Raw genomic sequence first — 25,949 nt, forward strand, 5'->3', positions numbered from 1 at the left:
GAATTACGACATGCATGCAATTCGAAAAAATATTGAATGATCTAAGTTGCATGTCAAATATAACTTAATTTTCAAATTATTATTTTCTAAACCACTTAAAACGAATGCATGTTCAATGAAGGGTTAGTGAAACAAACAATATATATATATATATATATATATATATATATATATATATATATATATATATATATATATATATATATATATATATATATATATATATATATATATATATATATATATATATATTATAATAAACTCAACAACAACATACATCAACAACAACAACATTTATCATCAACAACAACAACATTTATCATCAACAACAACAACACAAATCATTTATGAACAACAACACGTAAAACTTGCATCAACAACGACAAAAACATACCGTTTATTCAAAAGATTCTTGGAATGATCTGAAGTAGATATGAACAAATCATTTTTGTTGCTATGAATAAAAAATATAATGTGGATGAAGATGCCAAAATAGTTTCATACTTCTTATATTGTTTCATATTTATTTATTTTTTATATTACTCTTATTTCATATTTATTCGCTTTATTTTTATGTTTATTATTTGTATGATGGGATAAATTTTTGTGATGAGAAATATTAAAGTAACCTTAGAAAAAACGAAATGTCAATTGGCCACGAGGGCTAATCTGCCCCCTGTGCGTTGTTGCGACTATTTCACCTAGAGTCAGTCTTATCCTGAGAAATACCTTTGGAAAGAATATTCTTTCGGAGGTAGGACTTGGGATATGACCTATGACTCTTTGTAAAACCAAAACAAAAATTATGGTGAGACCTTTGTACGACCTAAGAGACAGAATCTCGTTCTACAATGAGGCTCCACTTAAGGGAGGCCCTTGTACCTTTCTCTTTGGTGTTATCCATAGATCCCTTAAGAAAAAGACTACCTTTATGGGAGGGTAGATTACCCGTAGAACGAACTTATGAACTTACATACTAAGAGATACTCTTTAACTCATCACTATAAATATTTTCATTCACCTGAACACAATTTAAATATTATTTTTTAACTAAATCAATTATTGCTTTCTTTGGTGTGTTTCTATTTTATTTAATTAGTGTTATTTCCATACTCGTTATAATTGTTTATTTCAATAATTTATTTTATCATTACTATATATATTGTGGGATCTTTTGGTGTGAAGAGATGGAAGGAACCTTAGAAACGAAGTGTCAATTGGCCACGAGGGCTAATCTGCCCCCGTGCGTTGTTGCGATTATTTCACCTAGAGTCGGTCTTATCCCAATTAATACCTTTAGAAAGAGCACACTTTCGGAGGTAGGACTTTGGATTTGACCTATGACTCTTTGTAAAAGCCAAAACAAAATCTCATGGTGAGACCTTGTACGACCTACAAGACAAAAGTCTTGGTCTACAAAGAGACTCCACTTAAGGGAGGCCCTTGTGCCTTTTCCCTTTCGTGTTATCCATGATACCCTTAAGAAAACAACCATCATATGGAAGGGTAGAATATACGTAGGACAAACTTAGTGCCTACATATTAGGGTTACTTTATGTCTATTTCTTTCTCAAAAAAACCCGCAAGGGTTCTCTTTTGTCTATCCATCACAAAATCGATATAGGGTATTCATTACCCTAACCTCTTTAGGGTATTCACTACCATAAACTCGTATGGGGTGTCCTCGTTTCTATCTCAAGACTAGTATAGGATATTCACTACCCTAGCCTCTTTAGGGTATTCACTACCATAAACTTGTATGGGGTGTCCTCGTTTCTATCTCAAGACTAGTATAGGATATTCACTGCCATAGCCTCTTTAAGGTATTCACCTTAAACCCATTTAAGGTGTTTGCATTTCAACATATTACAAAAAAATTGGTATAGGGTATTACTATCCTAGCCTGTATATGCTTCAGTTTGTCTGTCATACTCCTTAGCCCGTAGGGATTCCCTTTCATATGTCCTTATTCCTAACCTATAAGAGTTCTTTTTACATTACATTATCCAAAAAAATAAACTCTTATGTTTCCTTTTGATCCGAACTACGAAGGCTCTGACTTTCTCATTGCACAATGAGAATACGTAGGCACAAGGTCTTGACACCTTGGCGAGCTCACCTAACAAAAAATAATGTCAATCATAAACCCCTAAACCCACACATGAGATTGCATTGCATTCATGACGTGACTTTGCATTTTCATTGACATATATACATTTGCATACGCATTGTCATCTCTGCTCTTATCCAATTACTATTTAGCTAACAGGCTTCCCGATACTCACAAGAGAACTTGGAGCATGTCTCAAGAAAATATGGAAGAACTCAAGAAAGATAAAAAACTATTAAGGGAGGAGGTCAACTAGTTACAGACTCAAATGAATTTGGTCATACAAATGTTATTGGGAAGGGAAGGTAACCCTTCGTTGTGTCAGCCACATGCCCGTCCAACTTCTCAAACATCACAACCATGGGTGATCCCCCCACTTCAACAATAACGTCAACAACATCAACAGCCCTACCAACAGAATATGGGTATTCATTAGAAGGAAGAACCAAAGCCACCCCCCGAGAAGGTTTGATATGCTTCTTATGCCTCACAATCAACTACTTCAAGAGCTACTCAAGGCTTCATTGATCAAGCTAAAGAAACTTGATCCTCCTACAGGGGCAATCCCGCCAAAATATAATGCAAATGCAAGGTGCGAGTATCATGCCAATTCTCCAGGGCACAAATCATTTATCAACAACATACACTTATCAACAACAACAACACAAATCATTTATGAACAACAACAACAAGTAAAACTTGCATCAACAACGACAAAAACATACCGTTTATTCAAAAGATTCGTGGAATGATCTGCAGTAGATATGAACAAATCATTTTTGTTGCTATGAATAAAAAATATAATGTGGATGAAGATGCCAAAATAGTTTCATACTTCTTATATTGTTTCATATTTATTTATTTTTTATATTACTCTTATTTCATATTTATTCGCTTTATTTTTATGTTTATTATTTGTGTGATGGGATAAATTTTTGTGATGAGAAATATTAAAGTAACCTTAGAAAAAACGAATTTGGAATATGGAAGTTCAAGTATTCTCTTCCAATTGGTAGATTGAAGCGGTTAGTCTTCTATCCACAAACAAGAATGTTTTAGTAGTTAGTCTTCAAGTCTTAAACCTTACAAGCTTTTATCATGGGTTGAGCTTATGAACCTTAAACCTTGGTTTTACACGGACTAACTAATAACCAGAGAGATCTTAATAGCAGTCTAATATCAACCTTGGCCTTGGCTACATATGCATTTGATATATATTTTTTATTAATTAATTTAATAAAATATTGGGTAGCCATTATGCTTTGCTTCTACCTTTAGGATGTTCTCCCCGACTCTGACGCTAAATCTTCCATATAGTCTTGTAACGTCGGTTTTTAGCTTTTCAGAGAGTTTTCGGCCGACGCTAGAACAATGTTTTCTTGTAGTGACTCAAAAACGGACTTTTCTCACAGGCATTACGGCTGAAGTATTAGTGAGATAAAGTAAAAACAAACTTTAGAGAGAGAAGGAGAGAGTGAGTTGTGTCAATACAAGATTTCGGATGAAATGAAATGAGAGAAGGGGCCTTTATTTATAGGCTAGAGGTTGGCTCAAAAAGGAATTTCAAATAAATGCATTTTATGATAATCTAATCGATTGGCACATGTCCCTACTCGATTAAAAGTTTGAAATATAATTGATTATAAGTTCAACATATGAAGGAAAGGATATCTAGTTGTTGCACATCATTAAGGCTCTATCCTAATCGCTTGGAACTCAATTTTAAACTGAGCTAATTGGTTATACAAAAGAGATAATCGATTAGATAAGTCAAAATTTTGTCCACGATTATATTGACAGTTCACAATTCATATGGCATAACTTTAAAATGTTTTTGAAGGTGTTTTCTTTGGTAAAAACAATTTGAAAATATATTTTATATGTGTGTGCTTTAGCCATGCGCTTTTACGATAAAGCTCTTATGCTTTACAATTGGTTTACTCACTACTAACTTAGGAGGGTCCTTAGTACCATAAGACTTTAAAAGATGCTTTCTCTTTTGCAGACACTTGCTTGAATATATTTATAAGAGGTTTGAGATATATTCCATTTGATTGCCATCATCAGATAGTTAACTCCATCAAATCCTAATACTTAGCTTTGCATCTTTATTAGCTTAACCATTTATGCTTGACTTGTCAGAGGATATTAGTTGTCATCACCAAAAGCTGATGTCCTTGTTAAAAGAATATCACCTACAAAGTTGATGCGTCTGCAAGCGCACGAAAATATCGATGTAATATAAAAGATTGTCGAACCCAAAGAGACCAATGTCAACCTACTGTAATCTATTATCGCTTTGTAAAGCTAAGGCTAATGAACGATTAATTAAGGGGAAAATAATAACTAAAATTGAAATAAAATAAAGATTAAGATAAATATAAAGAAAAGAGAGCTCAGAATGAGATTCCACGTACTTCGGGAACTCTGTAACTTGTTGGCTTATAGAAATGTCAAAAACATATTTAGTATATAATATTAGCTTAAAGACTATAAACCTCACACTCTGGTGGTCTTGAATAAAGTCACGCTCCTTAATCGTAGGATTTTTCTCTTGCTCGCCCACTTAAATCAAGGAATGCATTTTGAAAACTAAACAAGTTATAATTAATCCTAAAGAGTTCTCGTTGTGTTTAGGATTAATGCATAGTTTTTACTATTTGGTTCAACCCCCAAGCTCTTGCAGTGCCGGTTCGAACCTTAATAGATCTCTCACTCTCGTGACGAAATCGTGGTAGGTAACCTTTCACTCTCGTGACAAGGTTACCTAAATTAATATTAAAAACATACACCAAAACATAATTTTATAATAATAACTAAGCCAACATAATAATTACCGAATTCCGTCAGAAACGAAGGTCCTCACATACTAGACTCAAAACAATTTAGCCGGACATACTTAAAGAAACAAACATGAAATTATAATTATTAACCATGAACATATGCATATTTAGATTTGTAATGATAAAACAATATTATAAGAACAAGAAACTAAAATAAATTGTAGGCCTAGAACTAATTGTGTGGTAGTTCCTCAATGTTAGAAACTACCACTTTTACAAGAGTAATTTCTGCCTAAAACTATGGTCAGCGCTTCCGTGCACAAAACTTGGATACCCTGAAAGTGTGATTTCAAGGTCTATTTATAGGAGAGATTTCATTTTCTAACTTCCATAGATCATGTGTGAGTAGTGGAGAAAATGGGAGAAACCTCCAAAGTAGTGCTGTTAGTGGGCGGTGACTTTTCTGGACTTGCTTTAACCTCCATTATGAGAAATCAGGAGTCCTTTCTTAGTGGAGATTTTCTTGGGAGACTTGGTTGATTTCCAAAAATATAGGAGGGGATCGTTCCTTCTGGTGTGTCTCTTCTAACGTGATAAAACCACGTATTTTAATTATTGATATTTGGAGTTGTGCCGACCGTAATGTAATGTGTGCTGAGGGGCACACTTAGCTTGGAGTTGTGCCGACCGGAAGGAAGGCTGTGAAGAGCGTCACAGTCTTCTGTCATGTATTTTCTTCTATTTCTGCTACAGATATACCATTTCCAAGCCATTTCTTCCTTTCTTCTCATGCAAGTTTGGTTGAATCAAAATACCGAAAATGCAATAGTAATATCGGCATAATATAACATAATTAAATAAAACGGTAAAATAATTCAAGTGAATCGAGTCAAATAAACGATATAATTTCGCCTTATCAAGCGGGAATTAAAACTATCAAACGATGCATAAATGAATCGGAAACATAATATTACGCAAAGTATACAATTTACACATAAAGCGGGAATTATTCAAAGAATATTAACAAAAGAACTGATAAGTACCACAAATTACATACACAAAACAATAATATTTTGGCACTTATCATACGCCCTTCGTCGCCTTGCCTCAGTAATTGAGGTAAAATCTCCTTCTTGTACGAGGTAAAATGGGTAAATTTGTAGTAGTGAATAACAGACACCAATCGTAGTAGAGTCATCACTTACATTCCTTACTTCAATCAAGAATAATTTAAATATTTTTTCTTCAACTTTCTATATATTCAACCTTTCTCTCAATCTAAATGTTCACTATTTTTTGAAACAATATTGTAAGCACTCTTTCACATATAATTGACATCAAAAATATGAATTTGTAACATTTCTAAAAATTTATCACTCTCTACTCGAAAACACGCTTTTGAGGTCTCTCAAAGGCTATAATGTGGCTTATGCCTAGGTGGGTATTTTTGGCTGGTAGGTTTAATTCCTTGGAGTTAAGTACCCTCTATCTTCCTATTTGCACACCATCCTTACATATTCTTCTTTTTTAACCAATGAGTACTAGAATAGCAAATATTTTTAGCACTTTTTTCCAGAAGCTCTAAATTTGACATGGTCAAGACTTTTTCTAGCTTCTATTAATTCTTTTCTTTCTCATCATCATATTTTTTTTTATTATCGGATTCTAGTACCTCTACTGAAACTTAAATCGTTGCTCATTCTAGAAGCAACCCTAAACTTAGAATTTTGCATGATCACCTACGAAAAAATATGTGGCTTAATCACCTAAGGAAATGGCTTAGCCTCAAAGGTTATAGCAACAGATAAATATACTTTTTTAGGGTAACCTACGAAAAGTTATAAGTTAAAAAAAAAACAACTTGTCTCAACTTGTAATCAAATAAACTGACAACAATTCAGAAATAGAGCAAAGCCTAGTAGAATCACAAAGACACTCAAAACAAAAAAATGTAAATAGTGAAATTATTTAACTCATACCTTACTTGTTGAGGTATCAGGTGATGGAATAAAATATTGTTGAATATTACTCTTCTACATACTTTCTCAATCCGCATTTGAAACTTCTGTAACAACCCTACTTTCTCTTTTATTTTGTTATTATTTTCTTGTGTCTTTCATTCTTTTTGTCATTGGCAAAGCATCATACTTAGAACTGAAAAAAATAATAGAAATAAACTTATTCATTAACTCGTTACACTTCCCTTTTCTCTCACTCCCTCCTGAGACACTTACACTTTTACCACTATCATCAACCTTCAAATCTTTTATCGATGGAAGTTATTTGGGTCTCACACTCGTATGGACTTCATCTAAAGTAAAAATACCGTATTTAACGAGTACATTTTTGTATTCGTCATCAATTTTCAACTCAATATTCTCTAGAACATCAATAATATTCCCAACTTTAGTCAATTTCTCCACTATGAATTTTTTTCTCTACCATTCAAAACGAGGAAAGTTATTGTTTCACACACAAGATGTGAGGCAATGACTTGGTCATATAGAATGGTTCAATTTTTGTCCATATTAAAGCAGTTGTCATCTCCTTGACGAATGCCCTTAGAGATTATATCCCCGAATAATAGATAATAGAATTTCTAACCTTAAACTGTAATCTTGGTTTTTTTTTTCTCTACTTGTGTTAGGTGTGCATCCATTGATGTCTCACCCTTCAATGGTTCAACACACTTCTGTTGAATTAAAATTACTTGCATCATCTCTTTCCATAATTTAAAATGGTTGTCTTTAGAAAACTCTTTGATATCTCATTTAGAATTCACGGTCCTCACTAATAAAATAAATAAGACCGGAAGGATATTTAAATTGCAAGTGTGTCCATGTTTAACGAATTTTTAGCCATAATTGTAACAAACCAATAATAATATTTAGTCTGTCATTGTGAGAAATCATTAACACAAATTTTTCTCATAATTTCTATAAACCATATCAATCTTCGATTTTTATTACGTGATACAATTGTCCACTTTAAAATCGAAAAATTATTCCCACAAATAAAAAATAGGAGTGTTACATATTACATCACTTTCTCTAAAATAATATGTGTATCTAGTTGTTATAAACCAATTCAATCTTCAATTATAACTGTTTAGTTAATCATCACATTTAGAGAAATAAATACTTAACAAAGTTAAAGAAAAATTAATATTTTTATTATGCCCATACACTTGCGATTAGAAATAGGATAAAAAAATAGGAGCATTAGATGTCAAATCATTCTCTATTTTTTTTACAATATATCCAAAAACATATTTTTTTTTATAAATATAAATGTGAAAATATGAGAGAATTAATCAAATAAGGTTATCCGAAAAAAGAAAATGGAAGTTGTCAATTGTTATTATTATTTAAGGGAATGTGTTTATAATAAATAATAGAATTGCATTTATTAAGAAGACATACTATTTCAAAGTAAAATATTGAAAAGTATTTAATCACGTTGAGATGGCATGGATGTGCTGAACTGGCAAGAAAGAAATACTATTTGTCAATCAACCAACCAACCAAATGAGAATTGGTCAGAATTGTGAATATGGAAAAGGTTGAGGAGCAAATTAGCAAACTGCGCGCGGACATCAGTGACCATGACGTACACATTCTCTCTCTCACACACAACAAACTATATATATGCATGGTATCATCTCTTCATTTCATATAATTCATTCTTGCTAACAACATTCATTCATATATATTTTCTCAAGTTCAATCATCAATCAACACTTAAGTTACATGGCTTATACAATGATCACTGCTACTAGTTTTGTTGTTACATTAGTGCTGCTATCCACAATATGTGATGCACAGTTGTCTTCTACATTTTACGACACTACATGCCCCGATGCATTAACCACCATTAGAACTGCCATTCGTACTGCTGTCTCTAAAGAGCGCCGCATGGCTGCATCTCTCATTCGCCTTCATTTTCATGACTGCTTTGTGCAAGGCTGTGATGCATCAATTTTGCTCGATGACAGTACCACAATCCAGAGCGAAAAGACTGCACTTCCTAATCTTAACTCAGTAAGAGGATTTCAAGTCATCGATAATGCAAAATCACAGGTAGAGAAAGTATGTCCTGGAGTCGTGTCTTGTGCAGACATAGTTGCTGTAGCAGCACGTGATGCATCTTTCGCTGTAAGTTTACAATCTTTTGATGTTCATATTAATAATCTCTCACCAAAAACATATTAATAATTTCATATTATTTGCAGGTTGGTGGTCCATCATGGACAGTGAAACTTGGAAGAAGAGACTCTACTACAGCAAGTAAAAGTTTCGCCAATACTGACCTTCCTTTGTTTACGGACGATCTTCAAACTCTTATATCTAAATTTACAAATAAAGGTCTTACCGCCAAAGACATGGTTACTCTATCCGGTATATTTCATTTCTTTCAAACTTCCATATTTTTATATTTGACCAAACATTTACTTATTGAACCATTTGATTTTAACTAACTCAGGTGCGCACACAATCGGACAAGCTCAATGCTTTACATTTCGTGGTAGGATATACAACAATGCTAGTGACATAGATGCTGGATTCGCTAGCACTCGCCAACGTGGTTGTCCATCTACCAGTTCCACTTCAAACAATCAAAAGTTAGCAGCACTGGACTTGGTTACACCAAATTCTTTTGACAACAACTACTTTAAGAATTTAATTCAAAAGAAAGGTCTTCTACAATCTGACCAAGTTCTTTTCAGCGGAGGATCTACCGATTCTATTGTTTCTCAATACAGTCAAAATCCCACAGCTTTCAAATCTGATTTTGCAGCTGCTATGATAAAGATGGGAGATATTCAACCATTAACCGGATCCGCCGGAATTATAAGAAGTGTTTGCAGTGCTCCCAACTAATAATTTTATTAATTCTTTCTTGATCACAAACAATGAATTGCTATTAATTAAATGTTGTGTTTCAATAGTTTACAAATGTCAAACGTTAAATGATTATGTATTTTGTAATTTTATTACGAACTAGTAAAGGACCCGTGCGCCCGCACGGGTCACGTAAAGTCGGTTTAACGATAAAAAAAACATATAATATTGTTATGGTTAATTAATAAATTTAAAAAAACTTTTCATTGTATGTATATAAACAATAATCAAAAAAAAATGTATATAAAAAAAATTAATTCAATATTAAATATTTCGAATTAATTGATATAGTTAGTATCAGTATTATGATTTTTTTTTTGTAGGAATTAATACTTTATATAATACCACCATTTTGTTTTTTTTTTCTCAACATTTAAAAAATAAACGAATAAATAAGTATGAACAATTGTTATTACTTATGAAAGAGAAAAAAATAAATAAACAGACATAAATGTGTTATTTTTTCCACACAATTGGAAAATTTAGTCATATATTAATAACGTGGAACTAATTATTGCTCTTAAAAAGAGTTGATTGTATTTAGTTCTACATGCACAGAAAAAGTGGATTTCTCCAGTTTCCAAAACTCTTGCACGATTACCTACTACAGAGAAGTCTAATAGGTAGTAGGTTTTTGTATATATGGTGATAGAAGCACTCATACCTTTCACTTCCAAAATCTTTAACACTCCAAGTAAGAAAGGGCGAACAGTAAATCGGAAAGTTGGAAGAAAAAATGGCTAGTTTCTCACAAGTCGTCAAAGCATGCAGGTGGTTGATCTTCTTCTATTAATCCAATCTATTTATTTCGATTGTTTTTTTGTGGATTCTGAATCTATTAGATGTTTGTTTGTTATTTAGGTCACTGAAATTTCTTGTCGTTGAGGACCCTGTCGAAAGATTCGCGATGAAGCGAAGGATGAAGCATAGATCCAGGCAACTCCGAATGAGGTTGAGAGCGAAGAAACAGCGGATTACCAGACTATACACTGAATGGGCTTTGAATGCAATCAACAATGTTGCATGCGGCTGGGAAAGGGACAGTAAGGTTAAGAACATAGGAATGTTGTGGCAGAATGAGATGATTGGAATAAAATGGGCGGGGAAGCATCAGGAGATTAGGGCTGGTTTGCGTTTTGCTTTATTAGAAGACATTCAATTTGTGGCTGATGTTATGGGAAGTGTAGGACTGCAGATAAATCCGAGAATGGTTGAGATATCCAGCTCAGTGTATCTTGGTAGGATCGTGTTTGAAAGTGAAAGGTATGTCATTTTTATTCAAAGACTGTATTGAAAGAAGATGATATTAGGGTAGATGAGTTTGTTGTCATTCCACGCAATAACTCTATTTTTCTCTTCTGTATTACAGTGACTGGATTAAATGGGCAGATTTGGTGAAGAACCTTGAAACAATGGTTAGGAACATCTCTGTAGACACATAAACTATTGTAATATCTATATTGAATGATTTGTTTGTTGTACCGTATGCTACTGGTAATTTTGTGAAATTGTTATTGTTGTGTAATGCAGGTTTAGGTGTTGATGGCTAGACTGGATGAAGTGGTTTTGCAGTTTGGAATAGGAGCAGTTTGTTTTGAATGATGTTGTTGGGTTCTTTTGTTTTAAATCTATCAAGTTTAATGTAATGTTTGGAACTTTTTTTATGTTATTTTGATATTCTGTATCTGAACTTTAACAGTCAATGGTTTGATAACCTTTTATGTAATTCCAATATCATGGTTATATGATTTGGACAGATGCTTTAACATTTAAATGATTATTAGCATGGTTTACTTTAGTTTAATTGGTGTTGTTATTGTAATGTAGCTATGCTTTCAGATTTGTTTAAATTGTGTTTCATGTGTGGGTTAATAGGATCAAAGTGTTAATGATATATAGTATATAAAGTAAAAATAAAGATACCATTACATGAAAGTAGATTCTGTATCAAAATTTGCAGTACAATATAATTGGTAATAATAAAATTGAAGATAAGAAAAGCATGTGAAAGCTTTGTAAATGTATGGTATTTTTTTAAAAACATTAAATGTTTAAGATTATTTATACTTTTTTTAATAGAATATTAAGTGTTTAAAAATATGTATAGTATTTTTAAAAAAATTATTTATTTATTCCTAATACTTACCTAAGTGAAAAAAAACAACTTCAAAATATTTGATCAACAATTTTTGCTCTAACATATATATAATAATTTAAAAAATGATATATTCAAGTATTTATAAAATAATATGTGACTTAATCTCTGGCTCTGATAAAATTTATTTTGCTATTCAATTTGATGAAATTAACTAACAGTTTATTTAAAATATGTATAGTATTTTTAAAAAAATTATTTATTTATTCATAATACTTACCTAAGTGAAAAAAAACAACTTCAAAATATTTGATCAACAATTTTTGCTCTAACATATATATAATAATTTAAAAAATGATATATTCAAGTATTTATAAAATAATATGTGACTTAATCTCTGGCTCTGATTAAATTTATTTTGCTATTCAATTTGATGAAATTAACTAACAGTTTATTTAAAATTAGTGGATAGCATGTAATAATTGGCCATAAAAAATTGATTCTACTATATAGGTATAAAAAAAAAAATTCTTTTCAACTTTTTTGCTGTTTAGAATTCCGGCAAATATGGTAAAGAGTAGGTAATAAAAAACAAACAAAAAATAGGATATAAAAAATATAAAAAACAATGCATGGTATGGGTGAAGATAGAAAAAGTATTGTGTGCATGTATATTTGAGGTTAACGGATACTGATAACATGAATGCATTTTTTTAGTTACAAATGCAAAGCGTTGTTCCAAATGTTTATTAATTGATTTGGTTACACCGTGGTTAATAGGGAACAGTTATGATTGGTTAAATAGGTGTCATTTATTGAAAAAGTCTGGGGAAACTGAAGCGTGCAAGGTATAGTCATGATATATTTTGAACTATTCACATCACATCAGTTTTACTGATTTCATTCCTCTTGTTTAGCAAAAAAAAAAAGGCATTTCTTCTCAACATACTAAGAAATGAAGACGGTTAGAGGTGGACGAAAGCCAACGCATGGGTGGATATCAGACGACGATGATGGTGTCATGAGGTCAGAAACATTATTTCCTCCTCTATTTGGGTTGTTTTTATTTTTTCCAGCCCCGATTTATTTAGGGTTTAGGGTTTTTTGATTAAATCTGAATGATAAAAATGGTTTTGTGTGAGTTTTAGAAAATGATGTAAATGGAGTATAACCCTTACTATTTCTGAAGTTCCCGTTTCGGAATATTGTGAAAGTCTGACTTATCTTTGTTAGGCTGTTAGTGTTACTCATTATTTTGTAATAGTTTTCGTTATCGTTCCAGATTGTCATCTTATATCTGTTTTCAAGTTCTTAATCTTGAAATTTTAAGCTTATTTAAGTAAGACTTAGGATTATTATTGTTTATTTTTTCCTTCAAAACGTCCTAACGGAGTTACAACTGCTCTTCCAGTGAGGAGACTGCATTGATTGAGATAGAGAAACTCGTGAATGAGGTTGCAGATGGTTCTGAAAAAAAATCTTGTGCCAGGTCTGTTAGAAAAGATAAGACAAAATCAAAGAAATCTGTTACATTTGCAGAAACTTCAAAGAATGCCCCTGTAGTTGTTTCCAATGTCGTCAACACAGCTGTTATTATAAGGGATGTTAAGGTTGAACAAAATGATGTCCCCCTTGTCTCTGGGAATGATAATCAACCAAATAGCAAAACCACTGAGAACTCCAACACTGTTGTTGAGAAAACAGTTGGAAACAAAGCAAGTGTCCTTTGTAAGAGTACAAATATGCAGGCTGAGTGCAGGACTGCCAACAAAAGAGCTGATGCAGATGGGAAAACGAAAAGTACTGTGAAACTTGCACGGAAGGGCAAAAATGTATCAAATGTTAGGATAAGGATGTGGGGGGGAAAGCCGACTTACTGCTGGGATATTGCTATTAAGAATTCAAAAGTAAAGAAGGATAATGTCCAGGTAAGCATGCTCGAAATTTACCTTGTATTTTAATTCTTCACTATGTCAAGTGTTTGATCAATGGAATCTCTGTGTTGTTGCAGCATTTCCCTAAGCAGATAGCATTAGACTGCTTGGCAAGAAATCAGAATGAGGTAACCATTAGAGATTGTGATCTGTATCAACAATTCAAGTGTACTGTGAAGACGGCATATCGTAACGGGGTTCCAAGTCCATCTGAGAAATACATGACCAAAGGCTGGTACGCATACGTGAAGGCCAAAGGGTTCAAGAGAGGTGACAAACTTACCTGTCAATTGGCCCGACATGGTAGTTTCATTTATGTTACGATGAAGAAGAAATGATGGGTCTTGGAAATTTGTGGAAGAACTTGTTAACCATTATGTTTATTAAGTGTTTTCAGTATAAACTCTTCTTCCCTTATGTATGGGGGAATTTAAATGTTTTTGTTGGATGGAATTTTGTTTTGAACTGTGACTGCAGTGTTCCTTAACTCTATGAAAACTCAACTATGTTTTTTGTTTAACTTCTATTGGTTGCATCTTTTTTATAATTCTGCTGTTATGGTATATATAAGTATATTTATATGTTATGGATGACTATTTTGGCACCTAACTTTATTGTGAATCGGTGAATCCATATGTTTGTAAAATCAAAACTATTATTTTGTTAGAATGCTGTCATTTAGAATATGAATTCATTTTTTTCTGTATCTGTTAAGAAAGTGAAAAATATTTCAAAAAAACATAAGTCCATACTCTATTAGATATTTAAATATATGTTATTAATAATAAAAAAAAATAAATGAATTAATTTATTTTGTACTGCGAATAAAAAAGGAAATATATTGAAACATATATAACAAAATTTAAAAAAGTAATGATGTATGGTTTACAATATATATATACATGTTACAAAGTGTAATGATGAATATTATTTTAAATTGTCTTTGGTTTTTATGTCCTATAGAATAAAGGCCCATCAATTTTCACGGCCCAAACTGTAAGTGTATACCTAAGGGCATATATAGGAAGTTTTTGATAAATGATAAAATCTTGCTCTATTATCATTAACACTTTGGAAAATGGTGAAGTGGGGGGTACCATTTGTTCCTTCTCCTTCCAGCAGGTAAGTGTAAAATGCATGCTTAAAGAAAATTTCTTCTTACATAAAAAAATTTCAGACTTCTCTAGTTTTGCATGCACTGAAAAATTGATCTCAATTGGGGATGTATAGTTGATAACTTAGTATTTATTAAAGGTTTTTGTTAGATCTGTTCTAATATGACTGTTGTTCTTAACAACAAAAAAAAAACAATGAATAGTTATATTCGAAAAATTTTGTTATAATTTGTAGAATAATTGTACTGTTGTATATAATGTTTAAGTGATCCGGAAAGAGACTCCCTTGAGTGGGCACGTCAAATCATTAAAGAGTTCGACGAAGAGCAAGATAAAATGTTAAAAAATCTCATAAACCATGGATTTCTTACTGAAGAGGAATGCATTGCTGATTATAGTGGTGAAGTAAAGTGGAGGAAGCATGTCACAGAATCAAACATGCATGGACAAAATGCACTGGTAAATATCTTGAAAAATTTAATGTATTTATGTATATATTTGTAAAGCTCATGTACATATCATGCATGTTGTAAAATCTGCAGAATGTTCCTATGGAAATATCGAAGACGTGCTTTGGAAAGACGCAGAATGCAATAAGGATGGTAGATCTTGTTGATGGAAAAGGATATCAGTGCGAAATTCTTAGGGCCAGAAGGAATGAGTATGAAATACATATTGGGGTTGGATGGTACTCTTTTGCAAGAGAGAAAAAACTTAAATCAGGAGACGTGCTGGAATTCTCAATGATTCCATTTTCAGATCTGATGTTTGTTCGGTTAGTGAACAGGAATTGATGTTGCTGGTATGATTTAATACGAAGGTAATGTGTTGGGTTGGTTGTTTGTTATCTTTATAGTTTGTGTTGGGTTGGATGTTTTTTATTTTTAGACTTTGTGTTGTGAATGGTGTTTGTTTAAGAATATGGAATTTATGTTGACTGCGATTTAGTTTTACCTCTGTTTATTTCTATGAATGATGTTGCAAATGCTATACTGTATGGTAACAAAGTGATTTAGTCTTAAAAAGAATTACAGTTTTATATTGTTTGGTGGAGCTGTTTTATTAAAAAGGGGATCTTTTTATGATGTAATTCTTTTAGAGCATGTTTCTGTTTCTTTATGGCATTTGTTCCTAATGATATATAATTGAAGAATGTGTGAATTGCAAAAAATATATATCCATGAGTTGCATATACTATATATTGCCCATACAAAAAAAAATATTGTGCATCTACGAAAAAATCATAGTATCCTTCAAGATCTTCATTAGAATCTCCAGAACTTTAAATGATTAACGTGCATGGCGTTTAAAATGTCAAAATACTAATTGAATGGAACATTTAATTGTCCAATTATAAATTTTCAAAGACTTCTTTGAAAACGACATTCGTCGTCGCCGACAATGGTTGTTTGTCTTTGTCGTGAATTAAAATCTTTAGACCCTTTTTGCTCTTCACTCTTGATACTGCCACATAAAATTGACCATGACTGAACACGCTTCTTGGCAAATATATACCGACGAAATCTAAAGATTGACCTTGAGATTTGTTGATTGTCATAGCGTAGCATACCATTATAGGAAACTGTCTTCTGGTCATTCGGAAGGGCCATGGTGATTGAGTCGGAGTTATATCCATTCGTGCAATGTATACAATACCACCAATGTTCTTTCCAGAAATAATTTTTGCTTCTATAACATGATCGGCCAATTTGGTAACAATGAGACGTGTTCCATTGCAAAGGCCTTCTGCTTGGTCAATATTCCTGAGCAGCATTATTGGTGTACCGATCTTCAATTTGATTTTATGATTGGGGACACCGGAAGTTTGCAAGGCATTCAAAAACTCTGGAGTTAACACATCAAAAGATTCATTGCCGTCACCGTCTGTTGTATCAACTGAATCCGAGCTTAAATACTCTTTCTCTTGACCTGCGGGTTGACAATGTTATTTGTTGTTGTAAATAATATTGGGCATGAAAAAATAAAATACAAAACGCAATATTATAAAAAAATGTTGATTACCGGGAACAAATTCTAAAATATACTGATTGATTTGATCAACAGTCTCTATGGTTCCAGCTAATATTGCCCTTGACTGTAGAAAATCCACATTATTGTAATTAACGGCAAAATTTGGATAGGTGTATTCAAATATTGCCTGAAGGGGATCATCAAAATTAGAGATCAACAGATCTTTAGGAACGTCGATCTCTGCGTAACCATCATTTGGTTCTGATATCTTCCCATCTCCAACAGTTAAAATCCAATCTGAGAATTGTCTTAACTCTGCGGAACTGGTGGTATTTGCCGACTGCTGTAGTCGCATATTCTTTGTGAGTTTCAAAACCTTGCAGTGATCCCATATGTATGATGAATTGATTGTAGCATGAACTATATCCGAGCGGCTGCCTCTTGGAATCACTGGAAGAATTTGCCTGAAATCACCGCCAAAGACTATTACCTTACCTCCAAATATTTTATTTGATGCTTTGGATCCACCCATGATATCCTTCATAGTTTTATCCAATGCCTCAAAACAAAATTTGTGACACATTGGAGCCTCGTCCCAGATTATCAACTTTGATAGTTTTAGTAGATCACCTCTATCGCTCCCTTTGTTAATGTCGCATGTCGAAGATTCAAGCGTGGGAATCGGAATTTTGAATTTAGAATGCGCCGTCCGGCCACCTGGAAGTAATAGTGAGGCAATCCCAGAAGAAGCAACTGTCAGACATATTTGTTTCTTTGATCTTATATAAGAAGCTAGTGTTCTCCACATATAGGTTTTGCCTGTACCGCCGTAACCATAAAGAAAGAACACGCCTCCATTCTGGTTGTTCACGGCCATCATGATTTTCTTAAATACATCCCTCTGTTCATCTGTTGGTAATTAGGAAATTATTCTTAAACAATCATAAGATACTATGCTATGCTATTGTTAATTTGGTTTTACATTTATAACAGATTTCAAATGGACAGTGAAGAAACCTGTGAGATTCTGATACAGCATGTTAAATTCTTGAAGTTGTTCATCGGGATTGTAGTTCCGCTCTTCGTAAATAAGCTTGTTGCCAAATTCTTCGGGAACATATCCTTGTGGTTTTGGCATCCCAGGAAAGTCGCTCAGGCTCTTACGGTTACGTTGTAGTAACTTTTCTATCTCAATCAAAGTTAGATTGTATATTTCTTGTTCTGACAACCTCAAACCTATTTGACAGAAGTTTGCAAAAGAATTATTTAAAAAATGAAGTTAATGAAGTTTATATCTAATTCATTTTTTCAATAAAATGTTACCTCTGTTGTTGGCAATAGTCTGCTGAGAGTAAAGAATTCCATCAGATAGAAGATCCCTTGTTTTGCTCCACACATGCCTTGGTCTGTTAATGCTACTTGACAACAACATGTGGACAAAAAGCAATCTTAAATAGTGGCCAGAACCCCACTGAAATGCCTCTGAAATAGCAGCTATAAATTCACGATCATCCCCAATAAATCCCATTGCAAAACATGCATCACGGAAAGTATCGTATTTGACGTTGTTAACTATTTTCAGTTCTGAATAATTTCGAGGGCCCTTGACATGTGTAAGCATCATTCTGAGAAAGTACAATTCTCCTGTAGTTGGAGGAACCCAAATTAACCTGCCAATTGTGTAACCCCTCTGCCTGGGTTTCCACTCTCTTTTCTTTTTGACATATACAAACTTTGAAACAAAATTGCTATAAGTTAACTGTTGAGCTTCGGTGTATTTCTGATTAGCTTCAAACCATGCCGTAAACATCGATTCAGTTACGCTTGGTTTATCAAGGACATTGGAAACATTGCTGATGTCAGTATAGTAGACTGAATGTTGACCTTCGCAATGGAAGTGTAATCTCTCCACAGCTGGTCTCCTTCCATGAATGGGGAAACCATAAATCCTCCAGGATGCTTCACTGGGAGAAACATACCTACAGTCAATATACTGCTTGATTTCATCAATATCTTGACGCTCAATAGGACATCCATTTTCATTCATAACAATTGCAGCTGTTATTCGATCATAGCCTTTGTTGATGTATTTAAACAAATATTTTATGGATGTGCTTTGATTGCACCATTCCATATTAATATGAGTTCTGAACTTCAACAACAATTTTGCATTGTAAGGAACAACAAATCTATTGTCAACCTCTATACCATTCCTAATGACAGTGTGACCGTTGTCCCTTCTTCTGTAAACCGGATAACCATCTTGATCGACAACCGTCTCAGCCCGAAAGTCTTTAGGAAAGTATTTGGAACATTTACCATCCTTCATGCATTGCGAAAGCCGGTTTGCGTTTCCGCAAGGTCCGTGTATCATGTGACTTTTTACCAAATTATATAAGTCTCCGTCGGTGTCCTTGTTTGGAATTTCGGCAGATATAATACGGTCAATATCAGCAGGTGTTGGATATTTGCTGGATGGATGTAGAAATATCAAAATATGAGCGTGGGGAAGGCCTCTCTTCTGAAACTCAATTGTGTACATATCTACAACAGAAAAAAAAAGTATGAATAATGATGGTTAAGAATAAAATTAACGTATGATCAGTTTTGAGATGAATCAATACTTACACGCAAGAACTTTGCCCATACAACTTTTTTTAGTCAAATCTGACAGTAACTCATCGAATTTCATCTTAAATACTCTTGCTATGAGGTCAGGCCGATCTGCTGGTGTCAAATTATTAGGAGCAAGTACACGTTTCAATTCCGGCCAGTTTGGATTACACGTAAACGTTATGAATAGATCGGGAAATCCAACATAACTACATATTGCCATTCCATCAAAGTAAAGTTGATCCATGTATCTGCGACTACCAACATAGGACGATGGAAGGACAACTCTTTTCCCTGTGTTTGCACCATCGGTATGTCCATTGGTTCTGATATCTGTGAGATAGTTATACTTTCCAACTCTAAGTTTAGATTGATTTTTTCTTAACCATCGAAGTCTCTCAGATTCCATCATTGTATAACCATCAACCAAAAACTGTTGAAATAACCTTCTTGATCTGATAACTGTTTGGGCCTCATCCTTTCTGGCTTGAATACGAAATGCAAACCACTCTCTAATTGTGAGCCTATTTCTTTTATTTGCTTCCTCCCACGGAACATCCTCATTGTCGGCTACTCCAGTCATTGATTCTGAGTTACGCCGATTGTTGGAATCTTGACTACGGTGTCTAATGTTCGGCCTGTAACCATCTTCGCCATAGGGGAAAAGCAATGGATATTGAAATCCCAAATATGATGTATGATATTCATCTATTCTTTGAAGTTGTCCAGTCTGTTTGTGCATTATTATGTCCCTCTTCTCAGCAGTGTCAACATCACCAACAATTAGAGCAGCAACTTCAGAAACAGTTGGTTGATTATAAATTCTCCCATCGGTGCGCCGCTCGGAAATAAGACGGAGCTTTAGGTCAGAAACATTGCCTTCTGAAAGTATATCCCTTGCCATCTTAAAACTCTGGGCATGAACATTGTGTTGATACAACATAGAAGAGAGTTTTTTCACTATGTCAATATCTATTCCTTCTTTTGTCCTGCAAAGAATGAAAACTAATCAATGGTACATGGTTCATATCGCATAAAACATCGAAAAATAAATACACGAAGGAATTGATAAACATACTTGAATCCGTTTAATCTATGCTGTATTTCATGTTCAGTATCATATATATAGAGTTGTGCAAATCGGGGGTTTTGTCCTGGCAATGGTAACATGCTACCTATACGATGACATGATTGTCCTTGAATTCGGTAATTTGGAGGACCTCTACCATTATTAAAACGGTTGTCCATTTTAGCACCCGGAGACGTAAATGCAAACATCATGTTGAAAAGACGTATTTGTTGTTGAAATAGTTTTGATTCAGGGTTTGTTTGGTCAAACAGCAGTTTCTGTAACACCGGTGGAGGTTCTCTCAATAAAGGAATTTGAACTTTACCATCACCGCAACACATCGTGAACTTAGGACTTAATGTTTGCCGACACTTGGTCTTCCTTTCTAAATACCACATGTTTGCACCACATTTTGGACATTCAAACACTGGATCACCTATGTCGTAAAAATCTCCTAAATGAATGCACAACTAAGTTAACAGATGAAAGGATGTTTAATAATAGAAATGTACTGACAATGATCAAATTATTGTTAAAAAACCTGATGGTAGTGCATTGACTACTACAGCTTGATTGTCCATATCTTCTTCATCTTCGTCCATAACCATGCTGTCATCTGAACTCCAACCTATGGAAAATGATACATGCAAAATAATTAGAAATTTGTTAAGTGTTTAAATTAATCAAGAATGTACATTACCATAAATAAACCATACTCTCAGACGAATCATCATGCATATTTTCCTCTTCGTTGTCATCTCCAAAAAGTTCATTGATTTCAGTAGTATGTAAGGGAGAGTTTTTTGAAGATGTAGAACCACGTTCACCAACAACGTTATCAAATCTATTCTTTAAATTCGTCCCTGTCATATTGATGTTTCTGCATGTAACCACCCTTGGACGTTTTTTATTCAACGAATTTGCAAGATTACTGATCACCGAGGAAGCATGAGTTTTCTGCAAAGTTGTTATAACCGAATTGCTGGAACTTGGAATGTTCTGAGAGATGGTAGAAAATGGAATTCTTGCATGAGCATTATCATGACTACTAATTGGGGTAGTTTTGCCTACATTCTCCTTCTGCAGTCCATTGTACTTCTTTGCTCTCTTGGATTGAAGTTGACGTTTACGATGAAGTCTTGCTTCTGCTGATCTTTTTTTGCTTAACACACTGCTAAACCATTTATCTTCAAGAGCCTTTTGATTCAGACCATCCATATTTCTGGTTTTTTAGTTTGATTATACAGATTTTCAGAGAAATACTTGATGGGAACATAAGGTCATATATATGTAGGTTTAAGTTATATGGATATGTAATAATTACAGTAGGAGTAGATATTATCAATGATGCCTTTGTTTGGTCCTTTACTTTCATCTGCACGCTTAGCATAGTCATAAATTAATCTCTTTCAAGGCCAATTTAGTTTTGATATTGTAATGATTATCATTATACTTTATTACACGTTAAGTGTCATTAAACATCCAATGCATGATAGAAAAGCAATGATAATAGTTTATGTGTGAAACAAACTTAACTTGTGTAGTTTCCCAAAGCATGTCATAACTGAAATGAGTGAGTAAGTGTCTATAGTGCAAAAATGGAGTTCTTGAAAATATTTCATGAATAAATAAAAACTATTATAAGTTTAGTCTAAGAAATAATGGAATAGCAAAAGTTATATTGGTTGATATGCATAACTGTTTTTGAATATATTAATAGGATCATGATTTAGTAATTCATAAAATATTTAAAAAGAACCCTAAATATGCAAGATCAAAACATGTTTATAACTAAATTTGCATAATTTAGTTATTATGATTTTGTAAATAAAATATATAGATTCTTACCTGCAGCATATATTACAATCATATTATGTAAACTAATATGATTAAGTAAAAGTATAATTGGATTGTGCAAAAATGTATAAATGTATAACATCTATGTTGTCTACATATATATTGGTTGATGTGCATGTGCATAACTGTTTTTGATTATATTAATAGGATCATGATTTAGTAATTCATAAAATATTTAAAAAGAACCCTAAATATGCAAGATCAAAACATGTTTCAAACTAAACTTGTATAAATTAGTTATTATGATTTTGTAAATAAAATATATAGATTCTTACCTGCAGCATATATTACAATCATATTATGTAAACTAATATGATTAAGTAAAAGTATAATTGGATTGTGCAAAAATGTATAAATGTATAACATCTAAGATATATTTTTGAATGAATACAACCCACAATTATGTCATAAAACTAAATCCAGAATATAACATTGATTAAAATTGAACAAAATAATTCCATGGCAATCTCGAAATTGAAATAAAATGCTTGAATACAGATAGTACATGTTGTCCAAGAGTGAAAGCTTTGTTGGTAGAAAATGCAGTACCACAAAGTAAATAAAACAATACATCCCTTAAATTTAACAACCAAAAAACATTAACCACAGGATTATAAGTTCCAACAGTTTTGTGATGGCATGCATAAAATAAAAAAGTTGATGAAGTCTTCAAGCATTTGCCTCAATCTTCACTTTTTTGGGTGGCTTGGTTCCTGAATATTGTGTAAGTCCTAAAAGCTGACAATCAGATTCTTCAGCATCAACACCATGAGAAACACTCTTTGATGGGGTATTGGCCAAACTCTTGTCAGGATCATTTTCTCCAAATGCAGATAAGGACTCCTGATCATGTAGTAAACAGATTTATTAAAATATGTAAGAAAATACATGTTTTGCATGAAAACAGTGCAAGTAACAAATAACATACAATGGAAGTATCAACATGATCAGCAACAGCATTTGGAATGGCAGGAAGACTATGAGCCTGTATTACAAAATAGGATATTATTAATATGCTATGGATTTCAAATAATTTAAGATATTCAAGCAGATTACTATAAACTGAAAAACCTCATCAGCAATATAATCCTTTTGAATTTGACTAACAAATTCTTCATCATAAGAAAACTTCCAAACAGATGTTTGCCCAAAGGTTGGCTGAACTTTAGCTCTCAAAGCCATTTTCTTATCCAACAACATGTCAAGCTCGTCAGGATAAACCATGGGATCATCTTCACCATTCTAAAGTTGAAAAAAAAAATGTTAGAAATCATATATTATACTATTTTACAAAAAAAATAGATTATTAACATACCTCTAACATTGATTTATGCATGCTATCAGCAGATTGTCCTATGATCTGCTCACATTCGGCATCCCAAAATACAAACCGAAACTTTGATTCACCGTCATAAACATATATATCAACTTTGTACCTATTACATAAATACATACAGGTTTAATTGAGTGATGTTAGACAAAAAGGATTCAAAGGTCATAAAAAGAAATATTTACAAAAAACAACCTTGGTATAGGTTTGTGAACATTTTCGCCACACACACACTGGTATGGATTGTTCAAATCAGTAGCTTTCACAGAGCACTTTGTGCATCCATAGTAAAACCAACCATGCTTGGATACATAAAATTTCGTGGTAGTTCCAACAGTAACACATAACATGTCCTAAAAAATAAAAATAAAGCATTACAGATAGATATAGATACTTGTTAACAACTTGAAAAATCATTTACGAATTTAAGAGTCATACTTGTTTGATTTTGCAGAATTGACCCAAAGGAATGCACTTTGCCTTATGAACAAATTTTTCAAGTGTTGTAAAACTGGGATCCACCAGACCAAAGAGACATGGATTTGGCAGATTGCGATGGCTTTTGGGATTGTTCATTTGCAGGCAACCTAGGAATATTATAATAAATCCATGATATAATTTGGAATCAAAATGAAAAAACTAATTGAAAACAAAAGACTGCCTAATGTAAATACTTTGACAAAAACTCAGAAATCTCCTGGATGTCTTCGTTGATTAGCAGCTTTGAACCACTCCATGCATTGGATACTGATTGAAGAAAAAAAAAAGATTACAACATAGTTGAAAAAATGTGATAAGGCAACAGCAGAAAAAAATAAAATAAAAGCAAACCCTGAGAATCCTTGATCATTGCATGGGTTAGTATGATGACGATAGCACCCGTGTTTGTTGGATCATTATAATATTCCAAAAACTTAATACCATAGCTCTCCCATAAGGTGCAGTTAATGATGTCGCCGCTGAAATTTTAAACAAATAACTGGGTTAAGAAAGATCTACTTTGAATCATAATAATCGAAAAATACATACTGAAAGAGGATTAATGGTAACAAATGTACCTCAAATCTTTGATACTGAGGGCCACAAATGTCTTCTTTCCTGGAGTGTTTGATTGCATATTGTTTATCTCATGTACAACGCCTATAATATCTGCAAAAGAGATCAAGTATGGCAAATGTTATAAGTAAATGGATCCTTATAAGAATAAAAGGGTGCTTAATATTTTTTTCTACCTTCAAGCCTGTTAAGATGACATTTTCCAGCATTGATTTCGCAAAACTTTTTGAAATAATACTTCAGAGGAGGCATATTTTGTAAATCCATTTGTTTCATGGTCGTACCACCAAGGAACACGAATTTCTTTGAATGGTCACACAGCTTCCACTGGAAATCGTTATCAAATACAGTCCCGTTGTTGATTATGCAAGTCATATTCTCTTGAATTCTTGGTTTCCACTTATCTGTATGATCAGCCCTAATCAAAACTTGAATTCGATCACCCTAACAACATATGTATTGTAAACTATGGTTAATCGCAGTCATTGCATTGCTAATAATGAAAAAATGGAACATTAAACGAAAACGAATTTCTTATACCGCAGCATCCATGATAACCATCTCCAGATGTTCAGCACCCTTACTGTTAACAACGCTCCATACATCAATAATTCGAACAGCCAGTCTCCATGTTTCCTTCCTGTCGCTGATGTCTCTTATGCAGTCAAATTTACGACTCATATTCTGCAGAAATGGAAAAATAGACAGATTAAAACAATAGCCGTTTAGAGTAACAACTAAAAGTGTGGCATGGAAGGAGATGTATCGCAATCCATACATGAAAATAAAAAGCTAATATTGATGGGCGAAAGCAGAAGAGGAAGATAAGCCAAATGTAGGGTTTGGGGCTTGAAATGAAAAGCCATCATATATATAGAAGGATGATAGAAGAAGTGAATTTTCTTGAGCCTGCAAATGACAGAAAGCGTGCAAATGGTTTTGCTCTATTCCATGCAGCGTTGCACAACCTCTACAAAAGCATGAGAGATATATTAATTATGGAAAAGATTTTGGACAACTGAAAAGTAATGCAATGATTATGGGATACATATTTTTAATTAAATTAATTAAGGTTTATGCAATTACCGCTGTGTCCCCGATTGTGACCCTCAAAT

General features: G+C 33.2%; 6 protein-coding genes across 6 annotated transcripts; 2 read left to right on the top strand and 4 right to left on the bottom strand.

Annotated features, from left to right (window-relative positions):
* The first annotated feature begins 8,453 nt into the window (after window positions 1-8,453).
* On the top strand, window positions 8,454-9,845 carry LOC131638544 (lignin-forming anionic peroxidase-like). The gene is made up of 3 exons (XM_058909104.1): window positions 8,454-9,047; window positions 9,125-9,290; window positions 9,376-9,845. The coding sequence occupies exons 1-3, from the start codon at window positions 8,643-8,645 to the stop codon at window positions 9,771-9,773; spliced, it is 969 nt and encodes a 322-aa protein (XP_058765087.1). The 5' UTR covers window positions 8,454-8,642; the 3' UTR covers window positions 9,774-9,845.
* Window positions 9,846-10,285: 440 nt separating this feature from the next.
* Window positions 10,286-11,542, top strand: LOC131638556 (uncharacterized). Its single transcript, XM_058909119.1, has 4 exons — window positions 10,286-10,565; window positions 10,656-11,057; window positions 11,164-11,209; window positions 11,325-11,542. The coding sequence occupies exons 1-4, from the start codon at window positions 10,531-10,533 to the stop codon at window positions 11,328-11,330; spliced, it is 489 nt and encodes a 162-aa protein (XP_058765102.1). The 5' UTR covers window positions 10,286-10,530; the 3' UTR covers window positions 11,331-11,542.
* Window positions 11,543-16,289: 4,747 nt separating this feature from the next.
* On the bottom strand, window positions 16,290-19,931 carry LOC131638565 (uncharacterized). Its single transcript, XM_058909129.1, has 5 exons — window positions 19,538-19,931; window positions 18,233-19,453; window positions 17,927-18,145; window positions 16,961-17,818; window positions 16,290-16,867 (listed from the first exon to the last, which is right to left on the bottom strand). Exons 1-5 carry the CDS (start codon window positions 19,929-19,931, stop codon window positions 16,290-16,292), a joined length of 3,270 nt encoding a protein of 1,089 aa, XP_058765112.1.
* A 64-nt stretch (window positions 19,932-19,995) lies between these two features.
* On the bottom strand, window positions 19,996-21,809 carry LOC131638566 (uncharacterized). Its single transcript, XM_058909130.1, has 5 exons — window positions 21,308-21,809; window positions 21,133-21,219; window positions 20,601-21,045; window positions 20,074-20,511; window positions 19,996-20,008 (listed from the first exon to the last, which is right to left on the bottom strand). The coding sequence occupies exons 1-5, from the start codon at window positions 21,807-21,809 to the stop codon at window positions 19,996-19,998; spliced, it is 1,485 nt and encodes a 494-aa protein (XP_058765113.1).
* A 1,157-nt stretch (window positions 21,810-22,966) lies between these two features.
* LOC131638554 (uncharacterized) lies at window positions 22,967-23,637 on the bottom strand. Its single transcript, XM_058909114.1, has 3 exons — window positions 23,520-23,637; window positions 23,377-23,433; window positions 22,967-23,291 (listed from the first exon to the last, which is right to left on the bottom strand). The coding sequence occupies exons 1-3, from the start codon at window positions 23,628-23,630 to the stop codon at window positions 23,118-23,120; spliced, it is 342 nt and encodes a 113-aa protein (XP_058765097.1). The 5' UTR covers window positions 23,631-23,637; the 3' UTR covers window positions 22,967-23,117.
* An 844-nt stretch (window positions 23,638-24,481) lies between these two features.
* LOC131638567 (uncharacterized) lies at window positions 24,482-25,518 on the bottom strand (the record flags this gene model as incomplete). Its single annotated transcript, XM_058909131.1, has 4 exons — window positions 24,482-24,737; window positions 24,837-24,927; window positions 25,011-25,278; window positions 25,375-25,518. Coding segments are annotated over 4 exons (693 nt in total), but the record flags the coding sequence as incomplete, so codon positions are not given.
* Window positions 25,519-25,949: the final 431 nt, after the last annotated feature.

The sequence above is a fragment of the Vicia villosa genome, unplaced genomic scaffold (assembly GCF_029867415.1).
Source record: "Vicia villosa cultivar HV-30 ecotype Madison, WI unplaced genomic scaffold, Vvil1.0 ctg.002327F_1_1, whole genome shotgun sequence".
NCBI lineage: Eukaryota > Viridiplantae > Streptophyta > Magnoliopsida > Fabales > Fabaceae > Vicia > Vicia villosa.

Excerpts from the sequence above, each read along its gene's own strand:
- LOC131638544 (XM_058909104.1), top strand. The coding sequence starts at position 8,643 with ATGGCTTATACAATGATCACTGCTACTAGTTTTGTTGTTACATTAGTG. Across the intron at positions 9,048-9,124 it reads CACGTGATGCATCTTTCGCT|GTTGGTGGTCCATCATGGAC; the intron begins GTAAGTTTACAA and ends TATTATTTGCAG. Across the intron at positions 9,291-9,375 it reads AGACATGGTTACTCTATCCG|GTGCGCACACAATCGGACAA; the intron begins GTATATTTCATT and ends TAACTAACTCAG.
- LOC131638556 (XM_058909119.1), top strand. The coding sequence starts at position 10,531 with ATGGCTAGTTTCTCACAAGTCGTCAAAGCATGCAG. Across the intron at positions 10,566-10,655 it reads CAAGTCGTCAAAGCATGCAG|GTCACTGAAATTTCTTGTCG; the intron begins GTGGTTGATCTT and ends TTTGTTATTTAG. Across the intron at positions 11,058-11,163 it reads ATCGTGTTTGAAAGTGAAAG|TGACTGGATTAAATGGGCAG; the intron begins GTATGTCATTTT and ends TCTGTATTACAG.
- LOC131638566 (XM_058909130.1), bottom strand. The coding sequence starts at position 21,809 with ATGGATGGTCTGAATCAAAAGGCTCTTGAAGATAAATGGTTTAGCAGT. Across the intron at positions 21,220-21,307 it reads GCATGATGATTCGTCTGAGA|GTTGGAGTTCAGATGACAGC; the intron begins GTATGGTTTATT and ends CATTTTCCATAG. Across the intron at positions 20,512-20,600 it reads CATAGATTAAACGGATTCAA|GACAAAAGAAGGAATAGATA; the intron begins GTATGTTTATCA and ends CATTCTTTGCAG.
- LOC131638565 (XM_058909129.1), bottom strand. The coding sequence starts at position 19,931 with ATGGAATCTGAGAGACTTCGATGGTTAAGAAAAAATCAATCTAAACTT. Across the intron at positions 18,146-18,232 it reads GACTATTGCCAACAACAGAG|GTTTGAGGTTGTCAGAACAA; the intron begins GTAACATTTTAT and ends TCTGTCAAATAG. Across the intron at positions 16,868-16,960 it reads TATTTTAGAATTTGTTCCCG|GTCAAGAGAAAGAGTATTTA; the intron begins GTAATCAACATT and ends GTCAACCCGCAG.
- LOC131638554 (XM_058909114.1), bottom strand. The coding sequence starts at position 23,630 with ATGGCTTTGAGAGCTAAAGTTCAGCCAACCTTTGGGCAAACATCTGTT. Across the intron at positions 23,434-23,519 it reads AGGATTATATTGCTGATGAG|GCTCATAGTCTTCCTGCCAT; the intron begins GTTTTTCAGTTT and ends TTTGTAATACAG. Across the intron at positions 23,292-23,376 it reads ATCATGTTGATACTTCCATT|GAGTCCTTATCTGCATTTGG; the intron begins GTATGTTATTTG and ends CTACATGATCAG.